This window comes from Centroberyx gerrardi, chromosome 22 (assembly GCF_048128805.1).
Source record: "Centroberyx gerrardi isolate f3 chromosome 22, fCenGer3.hap1.cur.20231027, whole genome shotgun sequence".
Classification (NCBI taxonomy): Eukaryota; Metazoa; Chordata; class Actinopteri; order Beryciformes; family Berycidae; genus Centroberyx; species Centroberyx gerrardi.
In genome coordinates this window covers 17881947-17905342 of record NC_136018.1, presented here as the reverse complement: position 1 = coordinate 17905342, position 23396 = coordinate 17881947, and the positions used below count along the sequence as shown (strand labels likewise).

Genomic DNA, 23396 nt, shown 5'->3' with positions numbered 1-23396 from the left:
AAAAAACAAAAGGCACTTTGGCAAAATACAAATTGCGTAGCGTTAAAAAAAAAAAAAAAAAAAGAAATCCAAAAATCAAGACTCATCAAAATAAGTTAACATTACAAAAAAGTGTCTCGTTTTAGGAAATACTGCAGTGAAACGATCATCAACACTTGTCTGTCGCGGGCGCAGGCAAACACGTCAACCCACCGAAGAAAAGGATGCTCAAGGCCTCTTTTGCACTTTTTTTTTAGACACGGATAACAACAACCCCAAAAAAGACAAAGAGTTCTCTTTTTGTTCCACTCTTCCTCGCTTCAAACCCCCCCCCCCCCCCAAATAGAACAGTTCATTCGACTCTTGAGGGAGAGTTATTTTTTGTTTTTTGGACTCTGGCGAGGTTGCTGCAACAGGAATGTTTGCTGTTTTTGCATAGACAGAAGGGGAGGATGACGTTAGCGCAGAGGGGGCGGGGGGGGGGGGCTAATATTTCTGCACCAATGGCACTTTGACAGTCTTAATCTCTGCTATATGGGAGGACTTCTGGATGATACAGCTGGTGGTCCCGGAGGGGCTGTCCTTTCCCTGCGCCAAGTTGGTCAAGGCCATGGCGGCGTTGATCTCCTTCCAGTACGTCTCGTCTTTGCCCTTCACCTTCTCCTTCTGCGCACCTCCGACGCCACCGCTGCCACTAGCAATCAGCGAAACACGCAAACACACGAAAGAACAAAAACAGAAGGAACAGAGTGTTAGAGGACGAGTTCAGTGCGTAATGAATGAGCTGAGTGGATCTGAGCTGCAGTGCGAGCAACGAGAAAGGCCATAGAAGACTCACTTGTCACATTTACTTGATCCATGGTCTGTGGTTTCTGAAAGTACAAGAGGAAAAAAAAGGTTAATTTTGCAATGTTCTCTAGGGTCAATGAGGATTAATTGAGATCCAGCTGAACCGAGGGGCTCGGGAGGCGTACGTGTGTGTGTGCGTGCATGTTTGTGCATGGATAAATACTTGTGTGAGGTCTGTATCTGTACACCCTCTGCTGCGCAAACATGTGCTGCTCTGCTTTCTCTCCTCATTCAGATGCCGGACAAATAGGACGTTTTGCAAGAAGCCGTCAAGAAACAAGGTGACTAATAGGATAGAGCTGAAAGATGTTTCTTATGACTCATAAACTCCATTCTCTAATATTTTGTTCGAAAACAAATGGGGCCCGGCCAACATAATTGAGTTGTCTGAGGAAATCAGATTGAAAATGACTGAGCGTAAAAGATTTGAGTGGGAAAGAAAGGGCAGCAAGTGAGTCAGTGAGAGAAAGATCGATGGCTGCTCTGTTTTTTCTGTTCAAATGGGAGCAATCTCTATCTCATATGTAAAACATTAGCGGGGAATAGCAAAGTCATTAAACAATGAAACCAAACTTCTCTTCGGGCCAAGCAGTGTGTTTACTTCAGCATACTGTTCGCTCTGAGAGAAAGACCATGTGCACGTGCGTGAGTATGTGTGTGTGCGTGCGGTGAACCTGTCTTCTGTCTTGGGTCCAGCTCTAGGTGAGTTTTACCCAACAGTGAATATGATGACACAGGCTTGGCGTTTCATGAGGCATTAAAAGAGACCAGAGCATCTGGATTTCCTAGCCATACGGCCTTCAGGCACACTCTTTAAGTTAACTAAACACACAGCTAAGGCCCTGTGAGCCTTTAAGAAGACAGTCTTATCCGGGTATAAAAGACCTGCTGACCTGAGGACATTCAAACGAGGGCAAGTTCTCTTGAAAGTTCCATAACTACCATCAGTACCAAGGTACCGAAGGGAATATGACTAGTTCATCTTACCCGATGTTCTTTGCTCAGGTAAAAGAATGAATTGCCCCTTTCCCCCATGTCTAGTGATTGGTCAGAACGTTAGTCCTGGTGTGGCATGAGTGCTGATTGTGTTCTTTTAGTCCGATCTCCCTCCCAGACGTCCCACCATCGCCCAGGGACACCCACTCTCTCGCCCGCCCCACACCGCATTCCCCCGTAAAGCAAATGTCTCGACGCGAACCGCTGTTTTAACGAGGCCCTTACTCGCACCACCGTCGCCGCAGGACAACGGCCGACAGGCGTTTCTCGAGGCTGCTAACGAAACTGAACTCTCACCCTTCAGTTTCGCTGGAATGTCATTCCCACGATTGTTCTAAGGGACTGGAAAGGTCGTGCGGGGACGTTTCCCCAGCTGCGGAAAAGCCAAAACGCCAAACTCCTCCGGCAACGGAGCAAGGACAGACGGATCTTACCGCCATACTCCGTCACCTCTAACCTCGCCTAACGCCTCCCTAGACTTTCCAAAGACCTGGATCCGGTGTTCAGACTTTCGCAAGGCGCCATAAGCACCTAATTATTTCCAACGCCTCCTTCCATTCCTGCCTTGTTGTCCAAAAACTTTCCCATGTAGCGTGACCCTGTACTGACAGTACCGAGTTTGCAAGGCCTCGGGCTAATGTGGGTCTGATTATGAAATTTCCTGTAGTTTCCCGTTCATTCTGTAATAGGTGTATCCCGCAGAGAGATGGACTTCACTCTCCCCAATTTTCTTCTGTTGATCATTCTTAGACAGAAGAAGAGAAAGAATGTGCGCATATGTGTGTGTGTGTGTGTGTGCACGTGCGAGAGGGAGATGAGGACATGATAACCAAGAAGTACAAACCACAGTTTGAGATTTCAGGTTTTAGTTTGCCAAAGCATTCCAAGAAAATCCTCACACACTCTTGTCTGGCCACAACTCCCTGCTCTCCTATCTTTCCGTCAGTCTTTATCTTGCTTCATCTATGGGTCCTTTCCTTTCTCCATTTTCCCCCGTCTCTTTATCGGGTCCCTCATCCTCCGTCCCCCACTCTTTCACCTCTCGCCTGAGCGATTTGCGGTAATACCCCGTGATCCAGGTACTCGAGACTGACCGTTATCATGCGGTCCAGCCAAAACAAATGCAATGTTTCCCGTCTATGTTTTAATAAAGGGAAACTCTGTTCAATGTCAGGAATAAGCATTTCTTCCACGACTTCAAAAGCCTTTTCTGAAAGCCCTTGACATTATCCGTCTTTTTCTTCTCCCTCCAACCTCCTTTTCTGTTTTAGCTTTTTTTTTTTCCAAATCTGACATTCTGGCCTGGACTATGAATATCAGGTGAAAAATGTTCATGCATTTCACAAAGACATTGGCGATACTTGACCAGGGTGCACAGCCAGTGGAGCCTGTGCAGGCAAGCTCCATGCATCTCCATCTAGTCTCTTGATTAATGCCAGCGCTGGGGAGCAGATTGGTCCTGATTAAAAATATGCTCCATTCTCGATAATCACGGCACTGTAATTACAGGCCAATTACATTGTTTTCATGTGTTGCGCTGTTGTTTATGTTCCCCCGAGATATATTAGCTCAGTGTTTACTGCTGTGGCGCTCGGCGTGTGGATGGGTTGGCGATGGCAACACAAGGACAACAGCAGCGACATCAAAGACAAACAACAAGGAGAAAAAGACGGGGTACACGATCATCCGAAACTGTCCTCTTTTGTGTTGTGAAGTCACTGTGGGCTGTGAAGTACGACAAGACAGCACAGTGTGTGTGAGTCTTTCCGTCCACAGCTTAAGTGTTTCCAGCGTGTGAGGCAGCCACTGTCCAGATGCTCCGTTCAAGCCTGTAAAACAGTGTTTTCTGAGGCCTCCAGCAGGTGGAGAAGGTGGGGCTGCATGCATGGCGGACCCAAGCCCCCAAACCCCCCCCCCAAAAAACCTCTGGACACCCCCGCGGCCAGAACAACCCCCCTCCCCCCTTGCCTTGGGGAACTATGGACCCCAGGACCTGGAAATGGACCACTGCACGCAAAAACTCTATTTCCAAAGCCCTGTGCCTAAAACATCTAAAACTCAGATTTTTTAAAACAAGGGCCATGCCAAAGACTCCATAAATCGTCAATAAATCACGGAGGGCCTTTTATTATTTTCTCATTCTTTTTCCCCCCTGTTTTTTTTTTTTACTTTACTACTTTGCTACTGAAAAGTCAGTCCACTTTGCTGTTGCCTTTGGGCTACACTGACAGTGGGGTTTCACGGACCGCCAAAGGGGAAAGCTAAGAAGTCTGATGGTTTCTGGCGTCGTGCTGAAAGTCCAAAAATACTAGCTCACTTAACATCACCGCGGGGTAATGAAGGGAGAGCAAAAAGAGGCAAAAAAAAAAAAAAAAAAAACCCTGACTGGCTTAAACAAAACTTGGTGAAAAACAGGGGAAAACAAGCGGGGGCTGACAAATGAGAGAGGGAATGGGGTTACACCTGTTCAGAGGAGTGGTGGGGAGGGAGGAGAAGAGCGGTTGACTATCATCATTACCATCTGGTGCTGTTGTTAGCAACACACAACAATAAACAAGGCAGGCCCTGTTGCACAAACCGAGGGCTGGGCTGAATTAGGGAGGCAAATAAACACACACACACATTTTATATGACATTTACATTGCAGGCTTTTAGCTGTCGGTCTTATCCAAAGCGACTTACAATGTGTGGAGCAGCAGAAGAGGCTTCAATTCCAAGATCACCAAAAATTACAAGCAACCAAAACTAAGAAGTGCAAAGGTCCTTAGTAAGCTTTTAATATTCCTGTGACCATAAATGATCATATTAGAGCAAAGTGCTGGGAAAAGGAACACAGTAAGAGCTAAGGAGAGCGGTAGAAGGGATTTTTTTTTTGAGGGCAATTAGAATGAGTAAAGCAGAGGGGATGTGATTCATTCTACGACAGAAAATGGGGATTGACTCTGCAATTCTGACTGGAATGGGACGGTCGTTCCAGCATTGGCGAGTCGAGAAACACACACACATACACACACACACACACACACAAATCCAAACCAAAAAGAGGTAAGGAGATGAGCTAAACTTATTTCCCCGTTCAGCACCTGAGGCGAAAGTGGTGTTGCAGACATGACGATCCGTTCGCCGCTGACCTGCGTGACGGCAGTGCAGGTCATCCGAACATCATCGTGTGATCATGTGGCCTTCGTTCCCCGTGAGCAGCCAATCAGGGTCTGAGGATGACTCAGGCGTTACTGTCGAGTCAGAATGCTGATTTGGACAGAAAATCTTGTCATTCTGCAGCAAAATCTAACCTCCAGCAAAACCTGTGTCATGAGGCATGGCTTTCCGGATATAAAGTCACGTTCAAGTAGCTGAACGGGCAGACATGGCCAGGTTACTTCATGCTAAATCTTTTCGTTTCCAACCAGAGGGGAAATGACTAATGCCTCCAGCGGTATACTACGACGCCTATTGATGTTATCTTTGATCTGAGACCGGTCCAAGCCGTGGTCTCGAGCGCGGGGTGAGAGCCGGGCTGACACACAACGATCACTCACGCTCCCGGGCTTGGCTCTGCTCTCCGATTCTATTTTTCATATATTTCGTTTAACGATCTGTGCTTTTTATAATGTCAAGGAGAGTCTGTAAATGAAGTTAGAGATGCCTTGGCACACTTCTAGCCTGCGCTCTGCCAACCCTGCTTTAGACGGCCCCTCCCAGCCATTTCTCTCTCTCTCTCTCTCTCTCGCTCTCCCTCTCCCTCTCTCTCTCTATGGGTGGTGAGTAAGTCTGAGTCTGAGGCTCCAAAGGACCAAACTGTCAATTCCACTCAGCCGGCCAAAGACACCATACGCGGCATGAATTTAACGCCTTCTCCATTTGCCCTGACAACACTTTCATCGCTTAAATATTGGAGGGCAAAAAGAATAATTAGCTACAACACTGTATTAAATAGCACACACAGTCACACATACACACAGCCAGGCACATACACAGCCGTTGCCCAACAGCGACCGAATGCTTCACCCTCTCCCCTATCCGCCGCGTTTCTTTTCCTGTGTTTCTTTTTCCACGTCTGCCCGGCAGATGACACAGTGGTGTGGCTGCGGCGAGGAAAGATAACCAAGGATCCAGTCGTGAGGATTACGCTCCGTGTCTTGGTAGATGAAGAAATAATAACAGCGTTTCAGATGTTTAAACATTGCCGGGTTGTCATTGTGTTTACGAGTGCCAGTAAACAGAGTGTAATCAGGGCCCCCGTAAATCAGCCAAAATGAGAGGAGCGTCTCGGCGAAGACGTAAATACGTTGTCAGGGCTCGGTGTCCCCTTGTCTGCGAGTGTTCTGCGTGCGTGTGGGTGTGTGCGCGTACTGCCAGGGTGTCATTGGGCAAAAAAAAGCAACTGTCCTCATCATGGGTGAAGACTGGGCTTTGAGAATGGCGTGACACGCCGAAGCCGCAGACGGTTTGCACGGAAATAATCATGAAAGAAAGAGATTGAAAAAGAGGCCGTGATGGTATCTGAGGATCAGCGGGCGCGTACTTCAAACGGTGACTTCATGACAACAGAAAGGCCCGGGACGTATTACTAGAGTAACGATACCCTTGATGAGGCGAGGCGGGCTTCGCACAGCGACTCACGGCCAAACTATTCCAACAGATGCCTTATCGTCCCGTTATCCCTGCTTTGATAGGACAGGTACGAAAGAGACAAAACAAGGGGGGAGAGTTTTCTCCGCTGGGGCCAATTCCGTCACGGGCTTCTCGGCAACGTCCTCCGGGATGAACGACTGTTGTTTGCGGCGTGCGAAACACACACATTCGGGGAAAAAAGAGTGGAAACCACAAGTAAACATTATTCGGATTTTTAAGTGTTTTCTTGTTCCCAAAAATATCCCTTTTCTGGAGTTGGAGGCCAAATGATATGTTTGCGCTGCACTCACTGCATCATTATGTTGCAATTCTTCACAGTGGTAGGTTGAATTGCCCTCTCACACACTTGGTGGGGTTCTCTTTCTCTCTCTGTGTGTGTGTGCATGTGTGTGTGTGTGTGTGTGTGAGGCCCTTGACTGCCCTTGCTCGGTCACACCTCTGGTCTCTCATTAAGCCTCTCTCTCTCTCCCTGCCCTCCCGCCCTGCTCCGTCCCGTGGGAACACAATGGCAGCCTATTGTTCTAGACGCGGCTCGGTTTTTTAAAATGGAAACAATTTGTGTTTTATACAGACCAGGGCAGAGCAGCTCGGTTTCCCTGACTAGGCAGGCAGCTGTGTTCTCTGAATCCGATGAGCTGATTGTGTGTGTGTGTGTGTGTGTCCCAAAAACCCTTGGCGTGCTGATGATTTAAAAACGATCAGGTTGAGAGAGCGGCCCCGCTCATTATTCCGCACTCTTCCAGTTCTATGTTAGGGAGTCGTGCGTAAACAGCGCCTGTGCTGATGTTTGTCTGTTAACACTTCTCCGCAGGATGACGGCTAGAATGAACGCTGTCTGGTTCTGCTGCTGTCTTCTCCGCTCGCCTCGCACCCAGCCTCTGTTTAGTGGTCGGAAGCCAATATCCCATCTTCGAATGAGAGAGGTTCACCATCGGGGTTTTTCTCTTCCCCTCTGTGTCTTTTTATCCACCTTTCCATTCGCATGAAGCTGCACCACAGCTTGATGCCAGGATTATACCTCACCTCTGCCAACTCCCGGTCGTTCCCACCATTGTACCAGCCACACCCAAAGGGACACATGCGGAGTTCTGCGTATACATCGCCGAAGACTCTGCTTTATGGAGACGGAGTGCAAAAAAAAAAAAGACCTTTACGTAAAGCCCTGTGTCAGAATGTGTTTGTTGACACCTGTAGACATGCATGCCTGCTGTGTGTGTGTGTGTGTGTGTGTGTGTTGTAGAAAGACACACTTTCACGCAGGGATTTATATTACAAAACATATTCCACAGTCATGTTTGCACTCTGTTTCAATAAAGCAGAGTCTACAGTGATGCCATCATCACATCCAAGCACACACACACACACACACACCCACACACTTGTATTACTATTGTATTACTATACTTCACTGACTACATTCATTCCCTAATGCCTAACCTTAACGTTAACCCTAACTCTAATATTAACCCTACACCCAAGTCTTAATCCTAAACTAATTTTAACCTTTACCCTAACCGTAATCAAATCCTACTTCCCTCATCTCTCTATCTTTGGAGGAGAAAGACAAGCACACACACACACAGACACACAAAAACACTCATTTCTTCCAACCACGCTCCCTCTGTCTCTTAGTCATTGCCACCACGCTCCCTTTCTTCTCCCAACAGGCCCCCCTCCACCGCTGGGGAAACTCAGCTCTTGATCTGGATGGAACGACTCCCTCCCTCCCTCCTTCCCTCCCCCTCTCATCCCTTCCACACTGATTCCTAAAGCCCAACCTGAACCCGATGAGTCTTGGCAAAAAAGCGTCGCCTTGGAACAGCCTCTCTCCCCCTCTCTCCCCTTTCTCCTTTCCTATGAAACTGTGGAAAGAGCGGATCGCGGCCAGTCTATCCGGAGCTCTGGATTCCTGAGACGAGGAGTCCTCATCCATCACTGTCTGGGAGTGGCTCATTGTCACCGAGCGGGGCCCCGAGTCGAGCATTGTCTTTCCCGCAGGTCTGTGGCCTGCCGTAAATTACACCGCCGCTCATCGCTCGCCGTGCGTCGCCGCGACACCGGCGTCTTAAATCAGACACCGGGGTTCCCGTCCCTCAACAGCGCTGCGGCATAAATCACCACAGTTGAGTTTCTCTTCGGAGAGGAAACGGGAGAGGCAATAATGGTACAGGAAATCCAGTTAAGTGTAGCTTGTTAGTCAAAAATATGAAAACAGCCATGATAGTAATTTGTATCATAAACAACATCGGATCTTTCCACCTGTCTCGGAGCCCGATCAAACCTACGGGGAGGAAGCCACCGAAGACAAGAAATCCAAACATTCTCATTTTCCGTATTAAGATGACTTTTCTGGTACGAAAACCTCCTCCGTTTGCCGGGACGACTCCAGCGCTCCTTTTAAGTGCCACAAAACTCTCCAGGACTCAATAACTGTCTGGCGCGCGCTGTGACCTAATTTGAAAGGCCCTTAGGAGCTCAGCGGCCGCCGTCTAACACTACTGTTTTCATTGAACATATTTCTGACAGAACTATGTGTTAAATGTCGCCCGCCTCGGTAACAAGTCACTCCGACGCTGTAAAATAAAGGTGAGCGCTGCTGCTTCGCGCGGCCAAGAACATCTTGTGTAATGGAACCGGCTCAGATACTGGTTGATGAGGAACACAATGTGTGCTGGAAGTCACAGACAAAAATACAAAATTAGGCCATTTTGGCCGTTTACAATATTACAAACACATAAACTGCATTTTAGTTTAACGGCGACTGGAAAATGTTTGAGGGGGTAATATGTAGCAAACAATGGAAAATAAACAGAAAACAATAAGAATGCTTTCTAAATTGGGGTTTTCATCAGAAAGTAATGCGTTCATTATCTTGATTTACTAGATGCACTTTAGAAAAAGGCATATAAAAATTGAATCTTTCGACACTGACTGCTATGGAAATGAGACTTTCAGTTATCAGTACTTTTGATATGAAAGCTGAGACCAGTCCAGATGGATGGAAACACTGGAAACATCTCTGTAACTCATGCACCAGCAGCCTGCTGCACTCAGCTGCTGCTACCACAGTCCGTAAAGGAGAGAACCTGAGAGAATGAACCACTGTCAACCCAGTGTAAAACGTCTGACCGAGATCTCTCAGTCCCCGTCCGCAGAAACGTTGGGAGTTATTTGGCGTATAATGATCTATATCATATCGGACGGGGCGAAATCTGGTACCGAGCAAGAAGAAAAACATTCGGCCAGATTCCTGCCATTTAATATCCCATTAAAGGGTAATTTGGCATGAAACCCCTGGCATGTGTGATGGAATTCTACTGTTCCTTGTGTTCAATGAAATTCCCCACGGAGTTTTGACTGTGCGTGTGTGGGTGTTTGCACTGTCTGCATGGGTGGACGTGTGTGCCTTTATGTGTGCGCGTGTGTGTCACAGCGGTTGCGAACACTTGTGTGACGCATGTGTAGTACATGAGTGTGTGTGTGTGTGTGTGTTTGAAGCCAGCAGAAGTTTAGTTTTCCACCGTGCGGACGGGGTAAATCTACACTCACCATCTCCTGCCACGTCTGACTGCCCTCTGTAGTCAGAGATAACACTGGGGTTCGGGCCGCTGCCAGAACAGCCATCGCCAACTGTCCCATTAATGGACGTTTAGCCAATGGGACGACGGTTGCCAGGCACGCCACTTCTACTTTGGCCAATCACAATTGAGGTAAAAAAAAACGTGCCAAGAACTCAAGAGATACCATTCGTCCTCTTGCCTCTCTTTCCCTCTCGCATTCTCCGTCCCTCTCTCTCTCGGCCAACGAAGGCCCAAAATTTCAGACACTGTAATTGTAAAAAAAAAAAAAAAAAAAAAAGAAAGAATCCTGAGGAATTTGTTCACTACAAAAATATCTGGAATGTGCTGCAGACAGGAGAGAGAAGCAGAGAGGAAATGATGCAAACCCGAGCTTAAAAATGTTCTCTGTTTCTCTCCCCTCTCTCTCTCGGTCCGCCTCGACGAGATCAGACGTGGAATTAAAATTTCATTTTCTCCACTTTTCTTCGTTCAATTTTTTTTTTTTTTTTTGGGTGATCGGATGATCGGGGGGCCCTAGCAGCTGTTCGCGTGAACGTTCCCATGAGTCAACACTGCCTCGGAGAACTTTCCGTTCGTCGACTCAAGTGCTTCTCTCGCATGTAAGAGAGTAACAGTCCTCCGAAGGTGCCAGAGCACAAGAAATCCAAGAGGGAGACGCCAGCGCCAAGAAATTATATTAACCATAGAGATAAAATAGTTACTCTCTATTATAAACGGCAGGCGAGCCAGGTAAATGAATCCTTTTTTGGAGGGGGTTTCTCTTATTAAAATCTGTTAGAGTCTCTCTTGGTCTATCCATCTCTTTCTCTCTCTCTCCCTCGGCGAGGCCCAGCAGGTGCTTCAGCGTGAAAAACCCTGACATTCGTTCGGGTCACAGGGTTTTAAGATTTTCGATCAGGCGGATTGTAACCGTCGCGATCGGTGATGCGTTTCACACCGCAGCCCCCCACCCCCCACCCCCCCAAACACACACACACCACCACCATCCGGCTGGGACGACTTCAGATAATATGAAACACATTTGTCCATAAGAGGAGGCTTGAATGAAATACAATAAAACCCCCTCTTCCACCCACAAAAAAAAAAAAACCTCATCCTCAATCACTCCGTCACCTACACCTTGAAATCTGCACCACCCCCCCCCCCCCCCCCCCCCCCCACCCCCGAGGGCGTCTCCATGCGGGTAGAAAGCGAAAACATTACTATCGGATATGAAGTCCGCCTGAACAAAGGCCCAGTGTTCTCAGCTGAGGAGGAACTTGGAGAGAGAGATCGGGCCTTGATTGTTCACAGCGGCGGCGAGTTGCGAGCTGAAACGCTGTGAAAGCCTTCATAGCATGCAGCGCTCTGCGGTCAGAGATGACCTGGCCAAATGGCTCCAACCAGCAAAGTTATAGGAGAACACTAGAGTTAGAGCCCATTCACTTCTGTCTACATCTAGTTAACATTTCCCCAAAATATTTGGCAATGCATGATGTATGTAATTAGTTTTTTTAACATTTACTTGTGTTTTGTTGTTTTTAAAATACAAACTTTATGGTGCCAAACTTAGCTTCAAATTAACTGCTGTGCTGGAAAGACGCCCTAAATAAAAAGACATGGATGTGACAATAAAGTTAAGGCGACATGTTTTTGAGGGATTAGTTCCAGGAGTGGGTGTCAGGTGATTGACAGTAAGCGGTAACGTAATGCAGCGCAGATATGAAAACACTCAACTCAGCGCAATGAAATAACAATAAAACAGACACTGACAAAACCAAATTAAAGCGTCATGTTTACGGTGAAGCTTGGGCAACATTTAAGTCTGTGGAAGTTGTTTTTCATACTGTGCGAGAATTAATAGCTTCTTCTGAAGGCAGGAAGACGAGAACTGAAATCTCCAACTATGCTGACTGTGTGCAGACAAACCAGGAATAATGTGAAGGAGAGGGGCAACCTGGATAATTGGCACAAACTTAAAGAAACAATAGTATTATCCTTTAAGGGATAGTACCATAACACCACAGGCGATTCACACATACACTCATATTATTGTATCTAATAGATTGAACATTATTTTGTATGACTTTGGGTCTGTCTTGTTTTAATTCAGAGGTGAAACTCACTCTTTCTGAAGGGAAATGCATGATTTTCCATATCTGAGAACACACACACACACATGTACACACACAGCCTGTTTGCCTTGCCCCTGCTCCCTCAGTAAGACCTCATGGCAGGATCAAAGGCATGCCAAACAGTAGTCTGAGAGAGAGCATGTTACACATGGCCTTGTTGTGTCTGGCCTCTTAAACCCTGGTCAGAGGAGCAGGCTGGGGGGAATTCCTCTGCGTGTGCTTGGTTGGAGAGGGTGAGAGACCGCTAGGCAGAGTGTGTGTGTGTGTGTGTGTGTGTGTGTAGTGATTGTACATGTGCTCATGGGGTGGGTGCGTATGAATGTGTGTCAGTGTGTTTGTGCAGAAACACAGGGGTCTGGCTTAAATCTAATATAATGCTCATTTTAAGGTTTGGGGCCCTCTTCGCTGCATCTCCATTTCAGCAGCCACAAGTATCACATTAAGCAGCACAGATACCGTATAAAATGAAAGGAGGGAGAGAGAGGAGAGCAGTGGGAGACGGCAGCAGAGGAAGTGGAATACACAGACAGGCAGATAGACAGGGAGAGAGGCAGACAGTGCCGAGGATAATGGGCCAGATGCAGGAATTAAAACAAAATGTGCAGATGGAGGGGACCAAAAAAAAAAAAAAAAAGAAGAAAGTGAAGGATGTCGTGTGTGCGAGGGGAGACTCTGGAAGGGAAAGAATGCGAGAAATGTGGCTCCTTACCAGCCCGATAAACAAAGTTCGCCTCGGCCTCGGAGGACGAGGGCGAGAGCAGCTCGTCGTCGTACTCGTTGGAGCTGAAGGAGCCGGAGTGGTTCCTCTTGCGGGCGTCCATGACGGCGTTGGCCACCATCACGTGGCGCAGCGAGTCGTTCAGGTAGCGGTGCAGCAGGCTGCTCTTGTACTTGGGCGGAGACACGTAGTCCTCGGCCAACGAGGCGACTTCGGCGGCCGACCGCAGCCCCGCGCCCATGCCCATGCCCATGCCCATACCCATACCCATGCCCATGCCCATGGCCATGCCCACCATGGAGGAGCCCTCCTTCTTGATGACGCTCTGGTACATGGGCTTGCTGAACTCGCCCGGGCTGCTCTGTGTCCTCTGGGGGTTGTCTCCGTCTGAGGCATCGAGGGGGGAGAAGAAGAGAGAATATTATTGTTAATACAATTTAAAAAATGCAGTCTGTTTTGAAAGAAAACTACATGTAGATCTAGATTTTTTTTTCTACGATGCAATGCAGAAATACATTTTCCAAAGCAAAAGGCAAATTTCCCAGCATTTTTTATATTGTTTTCAAACTGATATGTAGACAGCCTTGTGTGTTCGTCCCTAGTGACTCAATTAAAGTTCTAGTTCTCTACTTTGAGCTAATCTTGGACCTGAATGCCAGGGCAGGGAAACTTCAACCTGCAGCTCCGCTCCTCTGCCCTCCAGTTGGCACCGCCTCAAGAGCAGCAAGCCCCAGCAAAGACTTAAGACGCATTACCAAACCATAACGGATGGTAGTCTATTTCCTCTCCATGAAAAGCACATTGCCCCGCTATTCCTCCGCAGAAATAAATAATTTCCAGGGAGCTCTGCGGCCGAACAGATTGAATTAAAGCACGGGTCCCTACCTGATGAAAGAAACTGGAGGAAAGATAAAACACGGTGCTGAAAAACCAGATATCCTCTGGCGGGAGGGAAATCAGGGGGAACTTCACTCTAGATACTGTCCCTGCCAAGACTGTAATTGGGTAATTTGGGCAGGTCGGACTTTTGATTCAGTCTGGGCCAAATTATAATTATAGCTTCCACATATCAGAACCACATGGAGGGACAGTATTTGCTTTCCTTCCCCCTGCGCTGTCTGAGGTAGATATTCGAGGAGCGCTATGTCCATCTCCTCTCAAAACACAACCGATCCCCCTCCGGCGACGTGTAAGAGCAACAATAAATTCGACCCGTCGTTAAAATCCACCGACAGTGTTTTGCTTCGCGTCTTTCACGAGCGCCGTCGCATCCGGGCCTGCGACCTCTCTCTCCGAGCGCAGCCTCTCCCTCTGCAACGGCGCGGCTTCTCTCCCGGACCCCGTCCAGCGAACAGCGGGCGTTCTTGGATTCTCTAAAACAAGCTGGCCGCGGGACCATTTCAGGACAGTAAGAGGAATGCTCTCTGGGTCAGTGGGGTCAGGTTTGGCCCCCGTAAATAGCCTCTGGGACAAAAGCACAGGCTTACAAACATAATGGAGGGCCTTTAGCGCAAGGGTCAGGAGAGGGAGCAGGCTGCGGATAGCTTCATAACCATAATGTGACAGGGAGAAGAGTCGGGAAGATATACAGAGCCTCCGGTGGTACAGTTGGCCAGCGGCGGACACAATGCAAACACCATGCGCGCATTCCTGTCCCGGCCGCACTCTCTGTCTCTCCTCCTAAAAACTTAATTAGGGATCATCGAGTGACACCACAGCGCTCTTCTCCTCTGCTCATTCTTCCTCTATGACTTGAGTATATATGGTTTTTTTTTATTATTCCCGCCCGTGTTTTTTGTGCTGTCAGAGGGAAGAAAAAGGCAGTTCCTCCCCGGAAGATCGGCGTGTCTGTGTGTGTGCGCAATAAATACACGGCTGACAAGAGAGCCACTCATTTCCAATTGCAGGCTGGGAGACAGAGGTCGGCCCAGCGGGGTGTCTTAATGACAGCGTGTCACAGCCCGCGGGCCTCGGCGTCTCTCGGCTGGGTCACACACTCACCATTTATAAACCCAGAGCGTGGCGCTGCATAGCGGCCGCCTGCTTTGGGACGGGCAGAGAGGGAGATAGGGAGAAGGCCGGGCATTCCGCCTCGGTTCCACTGATAATGCTAGATGTGTGATGTAAGGAGTTTTTCCCGGTCATACTGTATAAATAGTCCGCTAGCCTCCAGTTCACGTCAGGGTGTGCGACCAATTCAACTTGGAAGCCGGAGCCATTTTGATGTTGTGAAATCTGCGGCGTGATCATCAATCAGACGTCGAGATTTACATGAGCTGTTAAGCAGATGGAAGGGTTTTCCACTGTGCTTTGACAACATAATACCTGTGTTAACGCCTGCCAATAAGACTCTTCAAACTTACATTAAAGGCTTTAAGCTGATGCTTTCAATCACAGCAACTTACACTGACTCCAACCTCAATGGAATAACCTCACATTCCTAGATCAATATTAGAAGCAACCGTTACTAAGGAGGTCAAGGGTCAGAGCCACAAGGCATTGACATTGGCTGTAACAAATATTCCTGTTGTTGAGTGATCGTGTTTGACAGAGAAGTGCTGGATACAGCAATAAGAGCTGGGCAGAAACTCTAGAATCCATTTTAATGAGACAAAAGCAGTGCGAGGAGAGGAGGATGATAAGAGAGAGGGGAAATGGGAATCAGAATCAGAGTTTTCCACTGTGCTTTCACAACAAGAAGTCGTGTTGAATCATGCCAGCAGAGCTCCTTGAACCGAGAGCGGACATTAAGCGGTTAAGATGTTGAAGCCGTACCTTCTGAGCAGCTGTCGTCGCTGCTGACGCTCAGCCTCTCGGCGTTGCCCTGGACGTATTTGTTGTACAGCTTGATCCGCAGCGCCCAGCTCAGGTCTGGCTGCCTCACTGTGTTCTTCAGTCGCCTCCTGGCATTGGCAAACCAGTTGGAGACCTGAGACAGAGACAGAGAGAGAGGGAAAGAGAGAGAGAGAGAGAGAGAGAGAGAGAGAGAAATAGAAGGAAGCACACAGCAAATAGAGACATCTGTTATTGTTTTGATTCCAAACACCTCCACATCCATGGCAAAACAAAGACTATCCTTTGTGAAAACGTCTGCTCTCTGTCTTCCATCAGTCTCGTTCAGAGAGAGAGAGAGAGAGAGAGAGAGGCAGAGAGAGAGAGAGACCAAAGCAAAGACGGAGACAGAGTCAAGTTGCAGAGCAGCGAGTTACCCAGCTCTCTGAACCTGAGCGTCGAGAAACATCCCAGACGCTCCGGGGAATAGCGGCCCCTACCCAAAGAGACACAGCAGCATTTCATCTAGTCTGTATCAAAGCCATTCAGAAACATTTAACACCCTCTGAGCGCCGGATGGCCAGCGAGCGCAACGTTTCATTAACTAATGTTCCGACCGAGATGTACGTCCCCCGTGCTTATTCTGGACTCGCCGAGCCTCCCTCCAATAATACATTTTTTCCAAACACTGTCTTCGAGATGCAATAAAAAGGACACTCGAGCCGGCGCTCTCCCTTTCACTGGGAAGGGAGACCATTAGATGTTATACTAGAATAACTTTTCATGCTCAATAGACTTCAAGCGGCTTATGAAGGGGCTGGGACAGGGGCCTTATGCTAGAGTACTTATTTTTCTGATCCCGCGCTCTCTCTTTCGGTATCGTGTTTCTCGTTAACTAAGACCGTGCCACATCCCTTTGTCTCGGGGCCCGGGGGCTGCGGCGCACCGGCGGGGAGAGAGGCGGCCGAGGCGTCTAGTACATGTGGCTTGGACGGAGGAGAGGCGAGGCGAGGCGAGGTGCACGGCGGCTCGCTAATGAGGACTGGCGGAAAGACGGCTGTCAATGGGGTGAGAGAAAGAGAGAGAGAGAGAGAGAGAGGGGAGAGGGAGAAGGATGGCACGCCTGCCCAGATGACACCCGGAGAGATGAAATGGGCGAGGCGGCGGCCAAACCGGCTCGCTCACCCGTGGCTTGTCTGCACTGTGTGTACCGTAGAGGAGACGGCAGACGGATGAGCATGACCAGGACATCATTTCAGAGGTGATGAAGGGAGATGGCTTCACCTTATTGGCTCAAACTCTGAAGTACCGACCCACGACATTTTCATGTAAATAGACGTCCGTTTTGCTATAACAACCTGTATCCAGTTCATGAAAGCTTTCACATTTGCTGCTCTGAACAGCCGGTGTCTGGTAGGTCTTTCCAGAGAAAAGTCCTCTGGCGCACAGGAAGTGATGCGTTTTATGTTTCCAGTTTGTTTGGGATAAATAGAAGAAGAACTGGGCAGTGAGCATGAGCAGTGATAGCCACCATGGCTGAACAGACAAAGAAAAGAGAAACTCAAACTGCATCAACAGAAAATCCAAGGAGAAAGACGTCACAGTGCTGGACACACTGTTTGATTGACAGCTGATCTCTGGGAAGAGCAGTGCGGAAACACCACAGCGATGAGCACCATAATAAAACAAAAAGGAGAAACTCATGGATTATCACTTTAAATCCCTCCATATTAGGGAAAATGTGTTGGAAAAGAGTTTACCTGCCTGTCATCGCCTTTGTTCAATTTGAAGAAATCTTCCACTCAGTGAGACCTTTGACACGGTTACTGGAATTAGGGTGTCAGCTTAAATGCATGTGTGTGAGTTTAGGTTTGTGTGTATGTGTGTGTGTGCGCGCGTGCAGCACAGCACCCCAGTGTCCAACACAAAGCATTCCTCTGCACTCTGCTCCCCCTCACCAAAACAAACAGCTTCATCAGGCCCAAAATGAGAACCAGATTAGGCATCGTGGCCGGCGTCCTGAAATAGCCGGCGCAGACTTCTAGGCCGTATCAGTGACCTTGTCAGCCAGATGATACTGTACATACGTCGCTGCACGTGCCAGACAGAACACACACACACACACACACACACACACACACACACAAGGTCCATCTCTGTGGCCATTTTGTCAGTTGCTGAAATCCGGCCAGTAATCTCCTCCTGTTAATATTGTGCTGTTGTACTTGCAATAGATGGTGCAATAAATCTGAAGGCGGTACAAGAAAAGTGCATTCATATTAACTACTGACTGACCGACTCCAGATTTTACTTATGAATTCAACTATGTTTCTGCATTACTGTGAAATAACAAAAAAGGATGAATGCAACTGTCAGGTAGCATTTGGAAAAACATAGAAATATCAATATTCACCAATACACAGGTACTTTAACATAAACCTACAACTCAAAAACAAGTGTTTTTAGGTATAAGATGTTAAAAAAAATCTACTAATTGCAACTGCAGTTACAATGTAACATTGCAGACTAGATTAGACAGACACTCAACACCTCAGAAATCAAATTTCAGTTTTCCCTGCTGGTTTACACTCATGTTTGCATCAATACAAGATGAATCCTCTCACTTTGATTTGCTCAGCTTCATTTTTCCTTCTTCACTGGACCAACACTTATTGACCACAGCCTGTAACAGATACAGAGGGGAGGGGTTATAGAGGACTTTACCTGCACCAGGGTCATCTGCGAGCCGAGGGCCAGCAGGATCTTCTCCGTCTTGGTGGGGTAGGGGTTGTCTCTGTGCTTGTAGAGCCACTGCTTCAGCGGCCGCGCCATGTCCTGCAGGGCCTGGCGCTTGTGTCGCACCTTACCCCCGTTGGGACGACCCCTGCACCAGAGGAACAGGCACTGTGTGTCAGCCAAAATACCAGGCTGCAACTGCAACACGCTCCATTAAGCTTATTAACAGGCTATCATGTAAAGCTGATGAATTTCACATGCATACCGCTATAAGAAATAACTTTCCCCTGACAAAAATGAGCTATAGTACTCTATAGTACACTAGAATAAACCTTCTATGCAAATATCGCTATAATATTCCTCAAATCCCTGGAGGAATATTATAGGAATATTATGCTGAAACCATACCAAATACCATAAGGGATGATAAGGTCATTATAAACTCACTATTGAATACCACAGACACACTATAAGCCCCAATAGGAATATAATAGGAATATTGTGATTATTCGTTAGGGTACAATAAGGGGTAGATCTAGGAAAACAGCCAAAACCTTTTTAGATTTTCCTAGCTCTGCTGCCATAAAATCAGACCTTACAGATGATATAATACACGCATAATATTCAATGTAGCTGTAATAAAGTGTGTTAATTCAGCTGTAGGCTAGGACACACACCTAGATAGTCCTGGCATACGTTGACATGCGATGAAGTATGGGATACATTTTTGGCTTTTGGTACTGTTTTCTTAATCTGAACCAGGGCCATTCATTTTTTAACTTAATTGTAATCTAGGTATAAATAGACAATTTTAAGGTTTGACACATTGCATCCTAAAATTCTCCGCATGACAGTAGCCCAAGATGTCAGAACACAGCCTTGATTTAAATGACTTTGCCCCCTTTTTTAAATTTGAAGGAAATTCTGGGCCCAAACTTGTAAAAGACAATTAAGACAACGCTGTTTACTGAAGCAGACCAAACAGTGTCATGCAGCAGCAAGTGAACTCCTAAGTGCACTGGGATGCTGTCTGAATTCTTTAGAGCCCGTGACACATAAAGTGAACATTCTATAGTGTGCAATTTTCTCACCCAAAGGCACTGCAATTAAGCTGAGGGAGGGCGAGAAAGAGAGAGAGAGACATAGACAGGACATGGAGGGAGAGGGAGAGAGACGGAGACAGACAGAGACAGAGAGGGAACGGCACACTCGCACTTTATTTTTCATTGCGTGTGCCGCAAACCACCAACACGTTGCAACGAAGCAAACAAAAACATTTCGCTCGGGCCAGCGCTTCTGCTAGATTAACATTTCACACCCAGGAGGAACGCCTCAAGAACAATGTAGCGGGATTGCAATCACATCCAAGGACAGCATGGAAATTAAAGCTGTATTTATGGTTTTCCCTTACAAAAGTGAATTATACATCCTCTCCTATAACACATTTCAGAGGGATGCTATAAAAATATCACAGCGAGGCCCTAAAGATATCTCATTTGAATATTCTAGTGAGGCCACAGAAAGTAAAAAAATACCATAAAGTACAATAATCTCTCTGTTGAATACCTCAGCCACTCTATAAGTCCTCATAGGAATATTATAGTGATATTATAGGAGATAAAAACACCACAAAGTATGATAAAGTCACTATAAACTCACTATTGAGAACCACAGACACACTTCAAGTCCCTATAGGGATATTATAATGATTCATCATTAGGGTTATTAGCCGATCTATAAGTCTATTGGTTCTGGTGAGCTGTAGGCTGTAAGGGATTCAGCCTCACCTGCAGCTTCAGGTTTTTTGAACCTGTAGATGTCAGTATGGCGCTGTGCTCCGTTCCTGCCTTTATCTCAGCGGAAAAAAAAGCTCCACTGCAGATGTAACATATTTTCTTCTAACCTCAAGTCTGCCTGAGCTTCATGTTCTACAAATATTTTCCTTGTAATCTAGACCAGTATGAACATCCTAAAGGACATTTTAGACCTGCTCCGTGTTCTGAATTTCGGTTTGGCACACACACACACACACACACACACACACCTCTACTGAATTATTTGATGTTCTTCATTAGTGCTGATACTTCCCTTGAGGTGGCACCTTACAGTCACACACACACACACACACACACACACACACACACACACACACGTAAGTTCACTGACTCCTAATACTCTTGATTAGTGCTGATACTTCCCCCTTGATGAGGCTCCTTAAGGTCACCCCCCCAAACACACACACACACACACACACACATAAAGACACTGCTACTGTCTCTAATAAGCAGGTTATAATAAATATTACAACAGCATGACATGATCTTCTCTTACTCTGGCTCCCTGTCACAGAAAAATAAAATAAAATGAAAATAAAAAAATATATCTGGGGCCCCTGTGTGATTGACTAGACCACACAGGGAGTTGAAGGGCACATTTATTTATTGGGAACAGATGTAGGCGTCTTTTAAAACACGCTACCTAACACGGATGACCTACTTATTAATTTTAAGATTAGCTGTGAACATCAGCACGTAAATGGAGACCAGGTTGGGGAACGGTAAATATTAATTTCCTGCCGTTTTGGAAGCATCAGATCATGTTGCATGAGATGGGAAAACTACATGCGCAATGATAAGTTGGTGAATATGTTATTTTCCTAATTTGATTGTGACCATTAAACTGCATTTCCTTGTGGATATTGATCCGAATTTAAATCATTTTGGATGACGTTATTAGCCTCTTTTGGATAGCTTTTGTGCGTAAATGTGTCATGACGCACAGGTTACCCGTTACAAAGGACAATTTTATCAAACAATTTCATAAATTAAGTTATATATTAATTCTTAGACCAAGGGTTCACAAACTTTTTCAAGTCAAGGATCCCCAAATAAATCAGCAATTGATCACCGACATTAATTGGATAGAATTTTGTCCCAAGAAGCCCCCTCTGATCTGAGAAGATTTTTGTCATTAGACATAACTTGGTGCAGAATCATATAACTGTCTATACTGTAGGTGCGATGACAGCAGTAGGGGGACTGAAACCTCTGATAACAAAACACACACTCTTACACACTCTCTCATTGCACAAACGTCTAATGAGTGAAATAATAGTGAAATGAAACTATTCCTCGAGGCCTCAATCAAGAACCCCTGGAGGTCCCCGGCCTCCAGTCAACACGAGCCACACACACACACACACACACACACACGGTCCACCCAGCGTTAAATAACAGCAGAGCGCTCCACATACCCCGTCCTCCTGTGCCTGATGGCCTGGTTGTCTCTGATGGCCTGGTTGCTGGAGAGGAGGTCTGGATGTTGCCCGTCGATGACTTCTAGATAGTTTCTGCTGCTCATTTCCACCTCCTTCGCCTTCTCCTCGAACAGGACCTGGCTGCTCAGCTTGTTAAACACTATTGTGTTCATCTTTGGCCAACGATATTCCAACGATTTCTCTGTGGCGAACTAAAAAAAAAAAAAAAAAAAGTCTCCTCGGATGTGTCACAGTATCCCCGCGTCTCTCCTGTGGAACAAGTGGGAGCGTGGATATTTTACAAAAGGGGTAGACTACAGGTAGACTTCATAAGCAGTGACACAGCGGTAAATAAAACTATCAGCTGATCATCACAAGGAAAACAACCACTAATATAAGCAAAAATCATTTTCACAAAAGCATGAAATTATTATTCCCTCCGAATTATCGTATAACAGTCTACAGTTTGATACCGCTTACTAAAATGTGTACTGTGATCACACTATCATAAAGATTTATGTCTGATTTATGGTAAACTGTATTCCGCAAATAAAAAGTGGGTGAACTGTATCTCTGTATCCCTCTATATCCCTGTTCATAAAACAGATCGCCTTGCGCAAAATCGGGCCATGTGTAATAGCGCTGTTGTGATGCATGCTCATTATAAGGTCGAGCTCTTCCCTAAAACATTTACAGCAGCAATTTGCAATTCAAATTCATGGAGGTGACAAATATTTGCTCAAACTAATGCACTCAAAAAAAAATCCAAAGAGTTGCCATCAATTCAAAACACGAAGGGTCTAAATATTTTTGGAAACGAGAAAAGAAAAAACCAAGGTTGCATAATATGAGAATAAAGCTAAACTTGCAGTCATAAGCAGTGGAGATGAGTAATATGGGTGCATAAAGTTGAATTTAGTCGTGCGTAATGGTGCCACACTGCAAAAAATGCCCATTTTAACAAATCATTCAGTCACGTATTCGATCTCAGATCTAATTTCATTAAACAAGTGGAACAAATCTGCCACCTGCGTCAGATAACTCCACTCTTTTCCAATGCGGTTTCACTTGTTTCAGGATTTTATTTTTTCCAGAAGCAAGTGTCAGTATCTTCAAACAGGGCAGAATAAGACAAATCACCACACTACAATCACATTGATTTGACTTGAAAACTTGTTTTGACAAAAAAAAACAAAAAAACAACTAACTTTAAGACTGAATACTGGATCAAACGACCTGTTAACACGAATATTTTTTGCAGTGCACGCTTTGCCTGAAGGTGAACCGACAACGCATTCCATACGGTCGCATGTTTGCTATGAAATCCACTTTGGTTTATTTTGGTTAGTAGGTTACTCATCCTGTTGTTTTAAAACGACCAGCCTGCGCTTCCAACATGTGCACCTTTTTTATTTCCTTCAGCTCATGTGATTTAGAATTCCTCTGTGTAGGGTGAGAGCTTACATCCAGTCACGGGATAAGGCGCACTGTGATACGGTGCCATCAGCATATGGGACAATGTTGCCAAATACAGTGAATACCACGCAGTGATGTAGTGGTAAATATAAAGGTGGAGAAACTGTGAATTCCAGTCGGTGATCATCATAAGACAAACAACCACCAATAGAAACACAAATCAATTATATTTTCAGAAAAGCATTATTTTATGTTTTTTCTCCTTTAAGATCACATTCTCTTAAAACACGTTAAATGCTACTTACTCTGCTATGAAGACTTGTATCTGCCTAACAGTGTGTGTT

The 23396-nt window shown here is 46.3% G+C and overlaps 1 protein-coding gene across 1 annotated transcript; it reads right to left on the bottom strand.

The window, feature by feature from the left end:
- Positions 1 to 465: 465 nt before the first annotated feature.
- mkxa (mohawk homeobox a) lies at positions 466 to 21809 on the bottom strand. The gene is made up of 7 exons (XM_071896953.2): positions 21634 to 21809; positions 18369 to 18528; positions 15648 to 15801; positions 12864 to 13259; positions 10621 to 10630; positions 5833 to 5855; positions 466 to 653 (listed from the first exon to the last, which is right to left on the bottom strand). The coding sequence occupies exons 1-7, from the start codon at positions 21807 to 21809 to the stop codon at positions 466 to 468; spliced, it is 1107 nt and encodes a 368-aa protein (XP_071753054.2).
- Positions 21810 to 23396: the final 1587 nt, after the last annotated feature.